At 55.5% G+C, this 17,624-nt stretch overlaps 1 protein-coding gene and 1 long non-coding RNA gene across 9 annotated transcripts in view; one reads left to right on the top strand and one right to left on the bottom strand.

The window, feature by feature from the left end:
- Positions 1-5,302: 5,302 nt before the first annotated feature.
- LOC131273069 (uncharacterized) lies at positions 5,303-8,049 on the bottom strand. Its single transcript, XR_009180191.1, has 3 exons — positions 7,358-8,049; positions 5,919-5,957; positions 5,303-5,446 (listed from the first exon to the last, which is right to left on the bottom strand). It is a non-coding gene; the product is annotated as an uncharacterized lncRNA (long non-coding RNA).
- A 1,418-nt stretch (positions 8,050-9,467) lies between these two features.
- KIF21B (kinesin family member 21B) overlaps positions 9,468-17,624 on the top strand; it is a 48,668-nt gene continuing 40,511 nt past the window's right edge. For all 8 annotated transcript variants that reach the window (XM_058274936.1, XM_071207643.1, XM_071207642.1 and 5 more), the window contains exon 1: positions 9,468-9,840. In XM_058274936.1, the coding sequence (XP_058130919.1) occupies positions 9,800-9,840 (41 nt within the window). In that variant the 5' untranslated portion in view covers positions 9,468-9,799. The remainder of the gene's footprint in view (positions 9,841-17,624) is intronic.

Below are 17,624 nucleotides of genomic sequence, written 5' to 3'. Positions count from 1 at the left end.
ACAGCCTCGGGAGCCAGTGCGCTGTGGCTCGGCATCCCCTCCCCCTCCCGCCACGTGGTGGGATGTTTGGTGCACACACCCTCCAGGCTTCTGCTCCCACTGGCGGTTGTTGCGAGGTGTAAGCGTGAATCCTGGACAGCCAGCGCAAGGACGCTGCTCTTGGTAGGGGCTTGTTCGGCTTCTGTCAGATGCGGCCCGGTGGGAGGCGCAGGCCGTTGAGCCAGGGGAGGGGGCCTCGGGAGCGCCCCGGGCCGTCAGCGAAGCCGCAGAGCAGGGACGCTGGGCGAGAGCCCGGGTGGCTACAGGACTTGGGTGATCAGACGCTGGGGCTTGGAGCGTCCAGAGAACTGACTCGTGATTATTTAAAATAAAATGAAGAGAAGCGGAGATACCGTGGTGGCGAGAAAAGAAGCCAGCCCCCAGAGAAGGAGCGTGCGGAACGCCGGGCGCCCCGTCCGGCGCGGGGCTGGGAGGAGAACCCGGCGGCGCTTCAGAAGGGCGGCGGCGGCGCGGGCAGGAGCCGGCAAGGGGGGCCTGGACTCGGGGAAAACCTGTTTCCTGTGGAGTGTTCTTTTAAAAATGCCTCCGCGCCTTGGGTCCCTCACCTGTAGCCCAACAGCTAACGTTCATCAAGTCTGATTCGTTCAGGGCCTTGCCTTCCACATCTCATTTAACCTTTGCCACCACCACCATGCAACAGGCATTACTGCCAATCCCGTTTTATGAGAAAACTGGGGTTCAGAGAGGCTAAGTGACTTACCTAAAGTCACTCGGCCCAGCTACCCGGCTGCTTAACCGCCATGCACTATGCTAATCTGCGTCCTTGTTGGGGGGATCACACGAAGTCTCCTCTGCCAGGCCCCACTGCATCCTCGCCGATCTGGCCCAAGGCCCTTTCACACCCAGCCACACCCCAGGCCACCGCCCTCCACAGCTCCCTCCCGAGTAGGCCCAGCGCTCTCACCTCTCACCGCTGGGTCTGCGCAGGCCCTTCTCTCCCTTTCTGTGCCTTTCTGCACCCAGCAAACTCCTCTCCTTCTGTCTCAGCCTGGTGTCACCTTCTCTGGCAAGCATTCCCTGATGGCCCAAGTAAACTCTGTTGCTCCTTTCTGCTCATACACGGTACTTGATGGCTTTAACCATGGCATTTATTACACTATATTGTAATTATGGGTTTACGATGCAGTTTTCCCAAGTATACTGTGTTTCTGAAGGAAGGAGGGAAGGAAAAGGAGGGAGCAAGGAAGTACAGTTGAATGCAAGAGAATAACTAAGTAAATCGCCAAATAATATGTATAGGTTGAACCATTTGAAATCGCCAGTATTCTATCATTTTTTGATCTACAAAATGGCAATTTTATATAATTCAACCTGATGCAATGAGGGTAGGTTTCCCCACTGTCCAGTGCCACCCAAGTACCACCATTGCCCCTCTGGGGAGCAGGGATCCCACCTTTTGTCTGGGGATGGTAACACATGTTCTGACCACACAGAACAGTTTGGATGGGGGATCGCAGTCTCCTTGTGCGGGTGCAGCAGGCGGGCCGCGGGTGGAGCTTTGGGAACCGTCTTCATTGAGACCTGCCCTCGCCTGCTCTGCGGGCCTGGTGGAGGCTGCCCACGGTGATGAAGGGTGGTCTGCAGATGCGGGCAAGCCGTCCAGTGCCAGCCGCTGTCAGAGGCTGAATGTTTTCCCAGGAGGAGCCCCCTCCAGGACACCCCAAGGCTGGTCCTTTAGTCTTGGGCCTGTCCTCCTCCAGTGCCTGGGCCCACCACCTGCTCTCTCTCCCCTGCCAGCCCCAGGGACCCTCTTCAAGTCTTCAGGGCGTGGAGGAAGGCAGGCAGGGGACAGATGATGTCCCTCGAAATTTTCAGTTATGACTTAAATGCTTTGCTCCACCAAGTCCTGGCCTTCCCTTTGGCTCCTCCAATGTAGTTTGGAAATTAAAAAGAGAAAGAAAAAAAAGCTCTTTTCATCCTTCTCTTTGCATCCTCACTAGACCCAGCCTAATTCTCCTCCAGGCAAGTGGATGCTTCTGTCTACTAGTGCAAGTGTTAAGTGTCAGAAAGCACTAGAGGGGTGGGGGGCAGAGGGGAGACACATTAAACTTTGCAAGAGATAATTTCACCCCACCTAATGTGGGCCACTGTTGTCAAAAGCGCCTTTGAAATTCTCCTAAAACTGTCCCATGAGGATCGAGGTTTGGCACGCACACTGCCTGGGGTGCTGCTGTGCGTTGCTGTCCCATAAAATCCTCCATCCGCTTGCATTTCTGGAAAGTGGCACTTCAGAGGTTAATCTTGTGTGATCACCCCCCACCCCGTCCCCCGCCACACGTGCGCACACACCCATCCAACTCCCCTCTTCTCTCCGACTTTTGGCGTTAAATGCTCATTTGCTGGCAGTTTGCTCTGCAGGGTCTGGCTGAGACAAATATCTATTAAAATCCAAGGAAATGATGCATCCCTGGGGACTGAAAATCAATAGCTTCCAGGCAGGACGGGGAAGGGGGGTGGCTATTTGTTAACTTAATCAAAGGGAAGGGGTGTGACGGGTGGCATCTGACACAGGAGGGAGATGGGTCCTCTGGGACCCCGGCCAGATCAGAGCAGGGGGCTGCCTTCTTGTGGCCAGCCTGGGGAGGACTCCCTACGCCCCTGCCTCCTCTCTCCTGGTCCCCAGGCCTGTCGCTTCACCTCTTGGTTTCCTCTCTTCTCTGTCCCAGCCTGGTCCCCAGCTTTCTCCCCCGTGCTTTCCCTCTCTTTTCTGACGCCCACCTTTCCTGCCCTGGGATTCTCTACTTCCCTCCCACTGTCTAATAACTGGGATGTGGGCTGGGGACCCTCAATCAGTCCCCAGGCACGTGGTGCAGGGGAGAGCACACAGCCTCTCTTCCGGGTGGCCAGGACGCCACCCAGCAGACCCGGTGACCAGGCGACTCTGCACCTCTGGTTAGGCAAAGAGGAAGTGGCTCTTTTTAAAACACTTTAGTGAAGTATCATTAATATACAATAAAATGCATGTAAATAAAGGGTACAATTTGCTAAGTTTTGACAGATGCATACACCACAGAACCACCACCACTTAAGGAAAACAGACCTATCCACTATTCCCAAACTCCCTAGAGCTCCTTTGTCATCCCTCCTGCCCCTCCCAACTCTGCAACACCCCATCCCCACTCCCAAGCAACCATCGATCTGCTTTCTGACACTATCTATTAGTTTGCATCTTTTAAAATTAATAGCAGTGGAATACAGAATATGTGCCCTTTTTCTGTCTGGCTTCTTTCACTCAGAATCATTATTTTGAGGTTCATACATGTTGGATTATATATGGAGAGTTCATTCCTTTTTATTGCTGAATAGTATTCCATTGTATGATAGACCACAATTTCTTGATCTGTTCACCTGTTGGTGGCCATTTGGGTTGTTTCCAGCTTTGGGCCATGGCAAATAAAGCTGCTAGGAACAGTCATGTACAAGACTTTGGGTAGACACAGGCAACAGGTGACTTCCTTGGGCTCAGCATTCCTAGGGCATAGATCCATTTTTTTCTTTCACTATCAACACAAGAGGAGAGGAAAATCAGACGGCTCAGGTTGGAACCTTGCTCCACCTCTTGCAGTGACCTTGAGCACCTCTGGGTGTTGTTTAGTGGAGCTAATAGCATTCCTGCCACCTAGTCTTGTTGGGAGGGTTACATAACAGTGGGTAACAAGCATTTAGCCCAATGCCCAGCATGATTCTCAGAAATGGTAGTGTTATTTTGTATGTGCCTCTGAGCAGATCTGTACTTTCCAGAATGGGCTTGTTCTGGGATCTCTGAGCAGTTACCCTAAGCCTTTGTAGCAGCTGTTTTCCAGAAGGTCAGTCTTCAGCTGGGGGTTAACACAGCTCGGTCTTGACACCCAACTTGGCAGGTAATGGGCAGAGGTAGGTCCGTGGAATTTTTCTAACTACTTCTTAGGGTGACTCCTGAGGATCCCAGAGGGGTAGCTCAGCACAGCCAACCAGAGGACTCTGAGCCCCAAAGGATTAATGTAAGATCACACTTGTCCAGTCAGTTCCCAGGACTCAAAGACCTGGAAACCTGGAAAAATCTGTCAAATCATGGGCCTCCTTCCCTGGACTAGAACTCTCCACTCCCCAGATACACTTTTCTTATCAGACAACATGGGGAGAGGGGGAGGGCTTATGAAAGGTAGAGAAAAGGGGCTGCCTGCCCCCCTCTCCCTGCCTCACAAGGCCCCAGACAGCCCAGCTGCTGAGAATCCCGAATGGGCTTCTGTTGTCTTGGGTAGGCAGAGGGTGTAGAGTTAGCAGGAAAAGTGTTTGGGCCCCCTTGCAACTTTACGGACAAGGGCTCTGAGTTCTGGCTCTGCCCTGGTATCAGTTAGGGTAGGCTATAGTAACATACCAGCCATGATCTCAGGGTTAACACCGTAAACATTCATTTCTCATTTACACTCTATGATCGACATGGATTGACAGGGTGCCCTCGGCTCTTAAAGTTTCCACCCAGAGTAGAGGTGTGCCAGTTCTGTCCATATTTCATTGGCTAGAGTAAGTCACAGGGTCCTAGCTAACATCAAACAGGAAGGACAAGCAGTCCTAGCTTGTATCAGGAGGCAGGGAGCTGCAAACACTCGGTGGACAGTCCTAATGACCATCACTCGAGCCAAGTGACCTCTGAGCCATTTCCTTTTCTGCAAAATGGGGATGATAATAGTACTTGCCTCATAGATCACTGTAAGAATTAAATGAGAAAATTCATGTAAAATCCTTAGCATGGTGTGGTGCATGGAGTGAGGAAAATAGGATTTAGATTCCCTTCCAGGGAAACGGATGTGGCTCAACCAATTGGGCTCCCACCTACCATATAGGAGGCCCAGGGTTCGATGCCCAGGGCCTCCTGATGAGGGCAAGCTGGCCCACGCTGAGTGCCACCCCGCGCAGGAGTGCTGCCCTGCGTGGGAATGCCACCCAGTGAGGGAAAGCCTCCCCACGCAGAAGTGCCAGCTGATGCGGAGAGCTGGCGCACAAGATGACGTAACAAGAGACACAGAGGAGAGATAAGAAGCAGCAGCAGCAGAACAGGTTGTTGACATGGCACAAGGGAGTTATCGCCTCTCTCCCACTCTGGAAGGTCCCAGGTTCAGTTCCTGGAGCCGCCTAATGAGAATACAAGCAGACATAGAAGAACACACAGTGAATGGACACAGAGAGCAGACTACAGGGGAAATTGGGGGGGGGGGGGTTAGAAATAAATAAAAATAAATCTTAAAAAAGAAAAAAAGATTGCCTTCCAGAGAGCCCCAAGTGAGGTTGGGCCAGGGGTGTTTGTCCCCACTGGGGCGCGGCATGCACTTACCCAGGCTCCTCACTCACACTCATCTCTGAAACTTCCTACCCCTCAACAGGCTTCCTGACAAATCCACTCTTCTGCCTGGTGAGAAGATAAAGGTTCATTGAAGGACTAGAGATTACAAGGGAAACGGGAAGGAAATCAATATCTATTGAGCACCCGCAACGTGCTGAGTGCTTGACCCAGGTCACCTCGCTTCAACCTCAGGGCCCTGCGGTGAGGCGGCTGTGATCCTGCTGGTTTAGGAGAGGAGGGAACGCACACCCTGAGCGGTTACATAACTTGTCTGAGGTCACATAGCTAGTAAGTGATAGAGCTGGGTTTGAGCCCAGATTTCCATGACTTGGAAGACTACACCTCAACTCCTGGCCTATCTTTTGTTTCTGGTTGTTTTTTTTTTTTCTGCACAAACTTAACTTTGATCCAGACCATAAACCCAGCTATATAGCCCAATTTCAGCTAGGTCTTAGAGTCCTATTGGGCTTTTGTGGAAAAGATTCTGCTCTGGGAGCATGGAGGCCACATATTAGTCACTGCTCATGCCCCCACTTACTGTGCCACCTGGGAACTCTCTCGGCCTCCATTTCTTCACCTGCAAATGAAGGGATTGGACTGATGACCTTGCAGTTCCATCCAACTCTAGGACCCCTGCTCCTGCCTTCGGCCCTAATACTGTGAAAGAAAGTATTGCAGAGGTAGAAGGGCAGAGAAAGCTCCCATGTTTGAGGTTTAAGAAGAATTAATTAAACCTCATTAACATTTGAAACTAAAATTAGTTGTTTTTTGGTGTTTTTTTTAAGACTGATGGGGTGTTTGTAATCCACAGCAGCTCTCTCCTTTGCTAGCTATTAATAACAAACTCCGGTTTCCTCTGTAGCTAAGTCTGTCTCCTATTACAGAGGAAGTCAGACTGAGCCTGTGTCTGAGTTGAGGTCCCCTGAGTCTGCACCCCAAAAAACTCTTACTGGGATTCTGAACTGCTGCTGGTGGACAGCCCTGGGTTGTCTGCAGGTAGGCTTTGGAAGGTGTGGCTGGACCATCTGCCAGCAGTTTGAGCTAACGCCTCTTCTCTCCCACACAACCAAGCACAGCTGCAGGAGTGAGGCTGGGGCTAGGACGGGAGGCCCAGAATGCTGTGCCTTCCTCCCCCACAACTTTAGGTCAATGCTCAGATAGTTTTGCAAAAGTCAATGCCTGGTTCCAACTCAAATGAAGATAAAATGGAACGGGGCTCAAATTCAAGCCATCTTTGCAGACATTTCTAAGGCCCACAGGTATCTTTTGGGTATTCTGCTTTGTTACTAAGGGGTTGCTGTTGAGAGCTGGGCCATGCTTGAGAGATGTGGGCCAGATGGCCTCCCCAAGTTGCTGCTGGAGTATTTTAACTACAGTAGCGTGGGAGCTTCCTGCCTCGGAGAGGGCCCCTACACCTCCCCCAGGTTCGCATCTGCCCAGACGCCCACAGCTCCTGTCAGGAGAAATGATGGAGGGCCCGAGATGCCTTGGGGGAAGGGCCTCCCTTCAGGACAAAAACAGGTCCTCAAACTCCAGTCCAGTTAGGGGGTGCAGGGCCAACCAACCCCAGGGGGTGTGTGTGTGCGCCTGTTACTGTCAGGCTGAGAGGAAGGGTGGGCAAGGGGGGCAGATTTGGCAGCTGATCCTGAGGAACCCCTGGGGTGGTTTCTGGGTGGAAGCTGGACAGAGACCTGAAGCGGGAAGGCACTATCCTGGGCTTCCTCCGACCGGCTAGCCTAAATCTCTGCCAGCTGTGGTCTAAGCCTCTTGCCCACTAACCTGGATCCCCATCTGACCTCTGTGTCCAGGTACGCCACCAAGCCCAGTAGTCAGGGCCTGGACCCCGGGCGGCCCAGGAAGGAGCTGCTGAGGTGGCTGGGCGGGCCGGAGTCCTGAGGCCCTGACCTCTGGGAGAACTGACTTTTCCAGCCCTTCCTTGTATCTAGCTCCCTAATTCCGCTGATTCCCCTGACTCACATCTGGTAGCTGGAGGGATGCGGAGGGGGCAGCCAGTGGCTCCGGCCTGGCAGCATTTCCCAGCAGTGAGGCTGTGAGTCAGAAGGGTCACCTACTGTCAGATGTATGAGGGGACCTCCTGCCAGCAGGAAACCAGAGCTGGGCCCCAGAGAAGCCCAGAGAAGCGTGGGTGGGAGAGGAGCTTTGCGAAATGCAGCATTACCATCCTGGAGAGCTGAACCTAGAGTTAGCCATGTCTGAAGGAAAAGCCTGGGCCTGCCCAGCTCCCTTCCCCTGGGCAGGTGCTTGGAGGTGATCTGGGGGAGTCTGAAACCAGAAACATGCATGCAAACCCTGGGTCTAGCATTTATACACTGGACAAGACCTGGTTTTTCCATCCGCAAAAACTGAAAATAACAATAAATCCTAACTCACAAGGTTATGAGGATAAAAATGAAAATATGCCTATAAAGTACTCTTTTCTCTGTAGATGTTCCATAAATCTTAGTCTCCTCCCCACTTCTTATTTGGGTTGGAGGCTGGCCAGGAAGTGTCAGGATCTGAATCCTCAGCATTCTGCCCCAGGAGGGGTGACCTACTGGCCCTAGGGAGAACATCCTCCAGGCTCTAAGGCTAGTAAAGGGTGTAGGATCCTACCAGGACCTCCTCCCCCCCTCCCCTCCCCCCTCCGTCCCCGGGGGCACTGCTGTCGGTGCTCCTGTTTGTCATCAGGTTGGAGGGGGTGGGGGATGCCCTTGAAACGGTCTTTGGTTTGGGTCTGACAGTAACTGGGTTTAGGGCTACTGTTTTGGGGAGGGGGGGAGTGAAAGGAAAGGGGACAGCACTAACAGATGTATCCTCAGACCCTAGCCCACACCCTTGCCAAAATCTCCGCATGGTTTCATCATCTGAGGGTGATGCAAGAGGCTTGGAGTCAGGCTTCCCTCCCTCCCCTCCCCCAGAGAGCTCCCCACATCTGGAGCTGCAGCTGGGTCCTTTCCAGGCGAGGGAGCTGGGTGAAGTGAGGGAAAGGAGGGCAGCTGGTGAGGGGCCCTGTGAATGGCCCCAATGTTGGGAGTCGGGGGGCAGGGAGGACGAGTCGGGGTTTAGGACCTAGGCTCAGCGGGAGGGGGCTGGAAAGGCAAGGGTGGATTTCCGCAGCACCAGCCTTCTCCATCACTGCCCTGTGTTTAAAGCCTCCAGGCTCGCCCTTGTTCTTTATGTCCCATTTCTGCAGACAGCTGCACTCCTCGTCCTCCCCATGCCCACCCACGTCACCGTCCAGCCACTACACAGGTGCCCGGAGTTGAGTGATCCCTTTGTTTCCTCCTCTGCCAGGGGCAGCTCAAGCAACCCCGCGCCCCCCTTCCCCCCTCCTCCCCCCCCCTCCCCGCACCCTTTGTCCCCACTGCCACAACAAGCTGCGTGTGAGCCAGGTCCAGTGGGGTCACATGTGGGTCATAAAGGTCAATGGGGCCCGTCATCTAGGGAAGGGAGGGGCCAATCTGGGCTGGGAGTGCGGAGAAAGGCGCTTGATGTGGGCAGGCTCTGAGTCTGACCAGTGTCAACCGAGTGACTTTAAAAATGAGCTTTAAAAATGCTGCTGGTTGGAGGTGGGGGTGGGGGCATTTGTTTAAACAGTAGCAAGAACCCCTTTCAATAACGGTTGGCAATTCACTGGGATAAATGCAGAAGGGACGCTTTCCTGGTGCTTTAAAAAAATATATAAACAGCTAGTCGCCGCGGGATGCTTTTCAGTGAGGGCTCCACCGCGGAAACCCGGGTTCTTAGGCAGGCTTAGCCTCACTTGTGTGACCTTGGGTACTTCCCCTCTGCGTTTTCTCGTTTATGGAGCGAGGGACCCGTGGAGGACTAGGTTCTGAGACTCCAGCGGCCTCGGCGGCGGCGCGCTCAGCCCCTGCGTTCGCGTCCCCCCCCTCCCTCGCCGTCCAATCCCACCCGCCCCCCAGCCGCCGGGTGGCCGCGAGCCAAGAGGTCCCTTTAAAGGCTCAAGTCCCGCCCCAGCCGCTCGTTCGGGCCTTCGATTGGTGGTTTGGGGCAGGGGCGGGGACCGCCCGAGCTCGGAGGGGCTCGGGGCGGGGCCTGGGCCGGGCCGGCCCCCGCCCCCTTTGTTCGCGCGTCGGCGGGAGGCGGCGGGGAGGGTGCGAAGCGAGCGCGCGCGTGTGCCGCGCCGTGGGGAGCTGCGGGTCGCGCCGCCGGCTGTCAGCTCGCTCGGCCGCTGCGGCCCGATGTCGCGAGGGGGCGCACGGGCCCAGCCGCGGGGGGGCGGCCGCGAGTGAGCCCCTCTGCCTGCCGCCCGCGAGCATGTCACCTCCAGCCGCCGCGGCAGCCTCCGCCAGCAGCGCCCGCGCCCCCGCCTCCCGCAGCCGCGGCCGCTGCCTCGGGCACTGGCCCCTGGACCCCCGCCCCTGATTCACGCCCAGACCCCCGCGCCAGAGGACCATGGCCGGCCAGGGGGACTGCTGCGTCAAGGTGGCCGTCAGGTAGGCACCGGCGGCGGCGGGATGCGCGCGGGGTGGGGGCTCGGGCTTTGTCTCGCGTGGGCGCGGGCCCGGGGCAGCGGGCGCCGTTCGAGCCGGTGCCTGCGCTCGCGGAGGAGGGGCCGGCGTGGGCCGGGCTGCGGGGCGCCCCGCCCGGGCTGCCGCTGGGGAGCGGCGGTCTCGCGGGCTGCTGGAAGGTGGCTTTGTTTGGGTGATAATTTTGGCCCCCTCTTGGGAGCCCTTAATGATCAGAAAATCGAATAAACAAGGAAATCCGGTATTTCACACCCAGCCCTGGCCCAGGCCGGAGCGTCTGTGTGTTTCCTCTTAGGCTCCCCCGCGGGGCTGCTGTCTCATTCAAAGATATTGGAGGAGGAAAAAAAAATTCCACTCGTCTACCCCTGTCAGCGGGTTGTGTGTTCTTGGTCCAGCTAGAGAAGGCAGAACACCCGCCCCCGGGGAGCCGGTACTGCAGACAAAGATCGGGTGCGGGGATGAATGGGAGGGCTGGGGTGGTGCCTTGGCCTTCCGCGGAGGTCAGTGGCTTTTGGAGAGAATCCTGCTCGTGCTGTCCCGAGTGGAGGCAGACTAGGGAGGGAAGAAGAGGCTGAGGGTCTACCTCTGATGGGGGAAGAGGCCATGAGGCAGATGCCCCCATCCTCGGGCACTCAGATAAAACTGAGTTGGGGGAGGGCTGTGTAGACTTACCTGGGGTTCTGTTCCCAACATTTCTGGGACTTGAGGCGATATCCTGACAGAACTGAGGTGGGGAGAGGATATGGCTGGGGGGACTTTGGGAGGGGTATGCAGAGGTGCAGGGGCAGGAAATACTGCAAAGTTGAACCATCTGTGTCCTTTGTGCTGGGTGGAGACCGTTTACACCACACTACCTCTCCCTGTTTTTGTTTCGGGTTTGCTCTTTGAGAGGGGTCTGTGCCAACCTGGGACTAGTCACCAAGACAGCCATGGTGGAGAGAAACATCCATCTCTGCTCAAGCCCTGTGTGATGGGAATGGAGGGACCCATGTCTAGGGTGGGTCTCTGAGTCTCTAGATTCTTGGTGACCCAGATTCTAGAGGTCCTGGGAAGTCACTTACAAGCAGGGTCAGAGATGACTATGGAAAAGCCTTCCCCCTCTGCCCCAACCCCCCAGGAAGATGCCCCCAGCCAACTGGCCAGCCCTCTGCAGCCTAGTTTTGGGGCTGAGGGAGGTGGATTGCTCGAACCCCTCCCCCCCCCCCCCCCGTACACCCCAGGCTGCCCTCACAGCATCCCTGGAGCACAGCCTTCCGGGCCAACAGCCGAGAGACAAAGAGGAGCCCTGCAGGTGCCTGGTGGGTTGGCTGGGGCGGGGCTGCCGCCAGGGCCGACATTGCTGCGGGATCTTGTGGAGGTCGAGGGAGGGAGGTTCTTGAATGGGGGGGTGGGAGTGAGAAGTGTAAATATGGCATCTGCAGTAGGCTGGGAGAGCCCGAGAGCACCATAAAAGGGAAATGAAGCCCTGGGCTCCTCTCAGTGTGAACCCTGGGGTGGGAAGGAAGGGGCTCGGGGTGCCCCTCCCCCAGGGGCTTTCCTGTAGACTCCATCTTGCAGTAGAGAGCCAAACAAGACCCCCTACCCCCCCCCATCAGAGTCCCTGGGCTAGACTGTGGCATGGTAAGATATGGGACTCTGAGCCCCATGGAATGGGCACCTTGTGTAGAAGGGTGAGGAAAAGCTGTGCCCCTCTTCTGCCATCCGCCCGCCAGAAGGTGCCTGGGACCCCTTCCACAGAAAGGGGATTGTGCCTGTCCCCTGCACCCAGTTCAATGGGTGATGAGTGTCAGCTCTGCTCTCTACTGTCCTGGTGGAGTCTGGGTGCCCCAGCTCCTCGCCTCGAGTTGCTGAGCTGGACGGAGGCATAGGGAACTTGAGCGAAAGAGCCAGGCTCTCAGGAGATCCAGGAAGGTGAGGGCCCCGCCCACTCCCCAGCCCTGCGTGAGCATCCAGCCCCGGCACACGCCAGACCTCAATGGGCAGCCGGCCGTGGAAGGCAGACAATGCCTGGACAGAGCCCAGTTTCTAATCAGAGAGCTGAAGATAGGACTGGGCTCGGGCTGGGGCTGGGACGGGGAGCAGATGGTGCCAGCGAGCGGCTGTAGGGGGAGTTCTCCATGCTTCTAGAGCCCCTCCTGCCCTGCTCCCTCTCATCTCCTCCCCAGAGAACCCCAGAAATCAGGATTGCTGAGGGCTCAGCCTTAGGATTCACTACCTTCTGCCTTCAGCTGTCTTTCTGGAAGTCCTTTTCTGTATCTAACTCAAGTGCTTTCTGAGTTTCCCATGAGAATGGGAAGGAGCCCTGGAGTCCAGCTCTTCAGATAGAGAGGACAGAACAGAGACAGAGTTCATCTTAGTGGCACATGCATGTGTGTGTGTGTGTGTGTGAGAGAGAGAGAGAGAGAGAGAGAGCGCCGGTGGGGGGAGGAGTCGGGAGTCCTGGGGGCTGTTGAGATGAGGTGAGAAGTGCCAGGCGCAGGGCTCTTGGCCTTGTAATCTCTCTGGGATGAGGATCAAAGGCGACTATCTGCAGAGGGCTACAGGGAAGGCTGGAGCTGGGCAAGAGCCAGAGGACCTGGGGCTGTGGTCTAAGGAGAGAAAGTCTTGGTCATGAACAGGTCCCAAAAGCCCCACCCAAAGCTTCCTTACTTAGGTAGAGTCTGACCTACCTGTTCCTAAACCCAGGCTTTTTGCCTTTGCAACAAGGGATTCGAAGGCCAGCCCCTCCTGCCCTGTGATCCCTTTATCCATTAATCCCTTGGTACAATAAGGACTCTCAGCTCCCTGGGCCAGGGATTGACCTAGAACTGGCCTTTACCTTGAGTGAAGAGTGGGGGCACACCTTGGAGATATGGTGAGGCTCAGCAGGGACCTGCCCCAGGCTGCAGAAGCATAGACCTGACAAATGAGGGGACAAGAGGAAGGGGCTGGCTGTTTAGAAATGTGAGTTGGCTAAGTCAAAATTGGGGAAGGAAGCCAAGTCACATGATGAGTTCAAGACCCTTCCAAGCCCCCAGCCTGAGCCCTCACCGTGCGGGGAGTCCTCAGTGTTGCCTAACAGCCATCCCTCTCCCTGCCATCTCTGCCTGGCTTCCTGAAGCTTCCTTCTGTTAGCCGGCTCAGAGGGGGAGGTGCGCCTTGGCCAGAGCCTGGAGTGGCGAGGGGCTGGGGGTAGCACCAGCTAGGGACTCAAGGGACAGTGTTAGACTGCACGCCTCCCCCCTGCCCTCTCCCATTTGGGTCCTTGCTGCACTTACTCAGGCTACTCTAAATCTTGGTCAATGACTGTATTGGGAATCAAGACAATTGGTAGGTTGGAAGAGAGAGACTGAAGAAGTCAGAAGAAACCGTGTGGGGTGGGAGTGGGATGATGCCCTTAGAGTCTCACCCTCTGCTCTGACACTGCCCAAAGCCAGGTCAATCCAGGCCTGCCCAGTTTACAGATCTGAAAACTCAGGCCCAGCTAGAACTTTAGGCGGAGACCTGAAAATCTATGTGGCGGCCTCCTGCTGCAGAAATAGGCCTTATGTCATCACAAGGAAGTGGCGTGCGGTAACCACAGGCCCCGGAAGCCATCCCCTTCCCCCACCCAGCCAGCCTGCCGGATTGGATCTTAGCTTTTGAAAACCGTGGCTTGGAAATGGGGTGGTCCTGGGCTGGGGAAGTGACAGAGGTTGAGGCATACCTGGCACCTTTACTTTCACAGCTCTGTGGGCAGAGAGCAGGGCCAGGGCCAGAGCGCTTCACCCACCTGCTGGGTCACAGGGCCCCTTCTCTGGTCCTTCTGGGCCTCAGTTCACTGTAGAATGGGAACTGCTGGTTGGTTCTGAAGCTCAAGGCTGCAGATGGGAATTGAGCTTCCTTTGTGAAGAGCAGTGGTCGATGAAGTAGAAGGCCATATACTTGGAGGGAACAACACACTGGAGTTGAATATGAATAAAATATTTTTAAAATATGCCCTAAGTATATACCTAAGAGGTCTCTCTCTAGTTTAAGAATTCACCTCCAGCCCTTTTTCTGTTTAATTTTGTTTTGTTTTTCTTTGCTTTGAGAACAGAAAGCACATTGTAATGGAAAGAAGCTATAACTAGGCAATAGCTAAGACCATTATTTATTGAACATTTACTCTGTGCCAGGCATCGTGCCTGTATTATTTTATTAAACTCCAGTTAAGCCTCTAAGTTAAATGATGTTCTTCCGCCTGTGTAAGATGAGCAAACAGGGAGATTATGTGAGTTATTCTAAGCCCCTAGTCGGTAAATGGGAAACTCTGAATTTGAACCTAGGACACTCTCCCTTCTGAGCCCATGTTCCTCACCCTGCTTGCTCTAAGCTGCCTCCTAGCTCTGTGCTCTCTTCAAATGATTTACCATCCACATTTGTCATAAGCATGAATGTGAGACAGTACTTAGGAAAGCATGTGCAGATGTGTGGCGAGGGTAAGCAGGTCCTTATTTTCCTTTATGGGGCTGCTTAGCGTGGGCTGCCTGTCACCACCATGGCCCTGTCTTCTCAATCTGTGCTGTTCCCTCGTGTTTGAGAACTCCCTCCCAGCTAGGTGTGAGTCTCCATTTTCCCTGTCCTTGGATCTGCAGCTGTCCCTACGATTTGTTTTCCTGACTGAGCTCTACCTTGCTGCTCTCTAGGGAAGGAAGTTTTGGGAGCAGCCAGGCCTTCCCTTGCTACCTTTCCCCTCTTCCCTCCACCTGGCCAGAGAAAAGGCAGAGAACCTAGGTGTCCTGGTCTCCGGCCCCCCATCTTGCCCTCTAGACTTAGCAGGCTGTTGAGAATGTTGGGGAGGGAAGCCAGTGTCTCCTGTTCTCACCCCTGTCCTTAGAGCAGCTGGAGCTGGTGCCAGGGAGGCTGCTGGGTTGGAGGAGGAGGGGAGCTGGCTGCGACTGCTCTGCCCTGCTTTGCCCCCTCCCCCCCTCCCAGGGTCCAGGTGCTGGAGGGAGGGGCTGTGAAGCTCCAAGGCAGGATCTCAACAGGTAGTAGCAGTGTTGGCTGCAGTGCCCTGTTCTCTGGAGTGCTCCCTCCCCCATCTCAGGCTGCTCTGGAGTTTGGAAGGGAGGAGGGTGTACCCCATCCACAGATGCCTGAGTCCCTCTGCCTCTGCCTTCTTCCTCCATGGAAGTTGGCCATTAGAGCTTGCAGAGGCCACCTGTCCTTGGGCTGGTGCTACCTGGAGCAGAGGTTAAGGGTCACCGAGAAGAGCTGGCCTGTGAGTAGGGGCCACGCTGGCCTGGCAGCGGGCTCTGGGGACCAGGGCTGCTGTAGTTGGGATAGGCTCGCTGCCCTCTGCAGCCGTTCCCAGGCCAGCAACTGGTTTGCTCTGCATTCCTCAGCAGGGGAGTGTCCTGGGGGGGGGGGGGGGGACACCGGATGCAGATGCCAGCACAGCTCGGGGCTCCGGGGGCTCCTGGCTAAGCCTGGCTCTGCAGCATCTCCAGTCTCCCGGGAGGTCATGGGAAACCCCTGCCAGATGCCCCGAGATGGGGGTGGGTGAGAGGGATGCTGGAGTACAGCTGAGCTGTGCTTCCCTGAGCTGGGCTTGCCCCTCCTCCCAAGTCCCCGGGATAGAGGAGTCAGACTGGTGGCTTGGGAAGCTCCTGGCTGAACTGATGCTTGGCAAGGGGTATGTCCTGCTCAGAACCGGGACAGAACCAGGACTGGCCTCTTCTCTCAGCTCTCATCTGCATCCCATTCAAGCATCTCGTGGCACCCTGCCTGCCTGCTTCCTCCCCATGCCTGGTTTTCAGCCTTTCTGGAGGATGCCTCTCAGGACAGCTGAAACCCTGATGCCCTGGCTGGGAGATCGGGGACAAGAGGACTCTCCTCTGGCAGCCTCTGCCAGGCACCCCTCTCCCATTTGACTGCCTGACCTTGGGCTTTACTCAGAAGCCATTGATCTGGACTCCTGGATGAATTGAAAGAGAAAGGTCAAGGGCATTCCCTGAGGAGGGGGTAGAGTCAGAGTTCTGAACACCAGGTGTCCTGGTGATCCCCTGAGTTGATACCTCAAAGCTTCCTGGGGTTGTGTCCCACCCCTCCCTGCACTCTTAGGAACGTATTAGGGGGCAGAAGTCAGGCAGAGAGGGTCGAGAGACCTCCTTCACCAGGCCTGCCAGGGCCGCATAAACTCGTGCTCTTTGACCCGACAGTACAAAGCCTTCTTGTTTGGGGGTTCAGAGCCAGCCCCAGCCCTTTTCCCAAGGATAGACTCAGGAGGGCTGTGGCTGGCGAGGGTCTAAGAAGCCAGGAGAAGGTCCAGTGGGAGGGCAACAGAGAGCCTCTGGCCGCATCAAGGCTCTGATGCTTTGCCCTCGCAGTGCTGGGCTCCAGCCCCCCACCCCTGCCTTACTCCTGCAGTTAAACGGCCTGCATCCTAAATTGAATCTTGGCACCCTGTTTTAGAGAAGACTGGCCTCCTTGGGAAGATGCCTTCTCTGGGCTAAGTCAGGGAAAAGCGCCCGGGTGTCTGGGAGCCAGACTCCCCAGAGAGAGCAGGGATTTTGCTTCCAGCTGCCTTCCTGAGAGCTGGCAAGCTGCCATGGGGAGGAGGCGGAGAGGATGCGCATTAAAGCGGGGGTGTAGAAGTCCTCTTTCTGCGGCAGGGAAACGGCCTCCTAGGTGCTCGGTGCCGTGGTTTTCCATGCTCCAGGCCTTGGGTGTTTAACTGCAAAGTGGGAAAAATGCTTTGCCAACAGACACCTTGCCGTGCTGCTGGCAGCTGTTGGTAGGATCAGTCTGAGAGATTCTCTGAGGGGATCATTTTTCTCCACTCCCTCCTCTCTCCAGTCCTGGTGCAGAGTGGCTTAGTGAATGCAGCAGGAACTGGGCACAGGCAGGTTTGGTTTGAATTTCATCTCCACCATTTACGAATTGTGTGACTTTGGCTTGTTAAATTTAACCTTTCTGAGCTTCAGTAAAATGGGGGGAAATATCCCCTACTTTACAGGATTGCAACATATTAAATGTATTAATGTATATAAATGAACTTGGCACATAGTAAGTTCTCAAAAAATATTAGGTATTGTCCTTGTCAGAGGAGGAATGGATGGGGGATGAGTCACAGAATAGAGGGGTTTGGAGAAAGAGGCAAGGGCCATAATAATGACTGGTGACTTGGAAAGGAGAAGATTCCACAGTCTCCTCCAGAAAGGTTCCCTTAGTAGGAAGGAAGTTCTTTTTGCCAGCTTATCCAAATCCTTCCTGCTGTAGCTGAGTTCACCTTTGGTCTGGTTCTGTCACTGCTGAGGAAGAGCTGGTCCCTGGCTGGTCACAGCCTGGCTGAGCGGCCCTGGTGTGCCACGGCATTCCTCTCTGTGCCCGCCTGTCCCCTCTCCCGCATGCTTCCACAGTGGAGATGGAGGATACGGCAGCTGCTTCTGCTGCACCGTGGCTGGAGCCGGCATGCTGCAGACTGGGCACAGGAGGGGGGGTTGTGGCATCTGCGCAGACCCTTGATTTTCCCCACAGGCTTGGCTGCAGCACACCCAGGAGGCAGGCGCCCAGCTTCCTGACTCTGTGCTCCCTCCCTGGGCTGTGGGAGAGAGGAGCCAGAGAGGTTTTCGGCCTCGCTGGGGCATTTTTGGGGAAAGGACTAGTTATGTTGGTTATTTTGGTCATCTGAGAGGTGTTTCTAGGCCGGGTCTCCTGTTCTTCCCTGGAGGCAAGGCCTAGAGAGAGGGTGTCTCCCAACCTGAAAACCCCCAAAATGCAAATTATTCACAAGTGGGCCTCTGAATGCG

Source organism: Dasypus novemcinctus, chromosome 13 (assembly GCF_030445035.2).
Source record: "Dasypus novemcinctus isolate mDasNov1 chromosome 13, mDasNov1.1.hap2, whole genome shotgun sequence".
Lineage (NCBI taxonomy): Eukaryota > Metazoa > Chordata > Mammalia > Cingulata > Dasypodidae > Dasypus > Dasypus novemcinctus.
The sequence above is the reverse complement of the archived record's forward strand: the minus strand, read 5'-3'. Positions and strand labels throughout refer to the sequence as shown.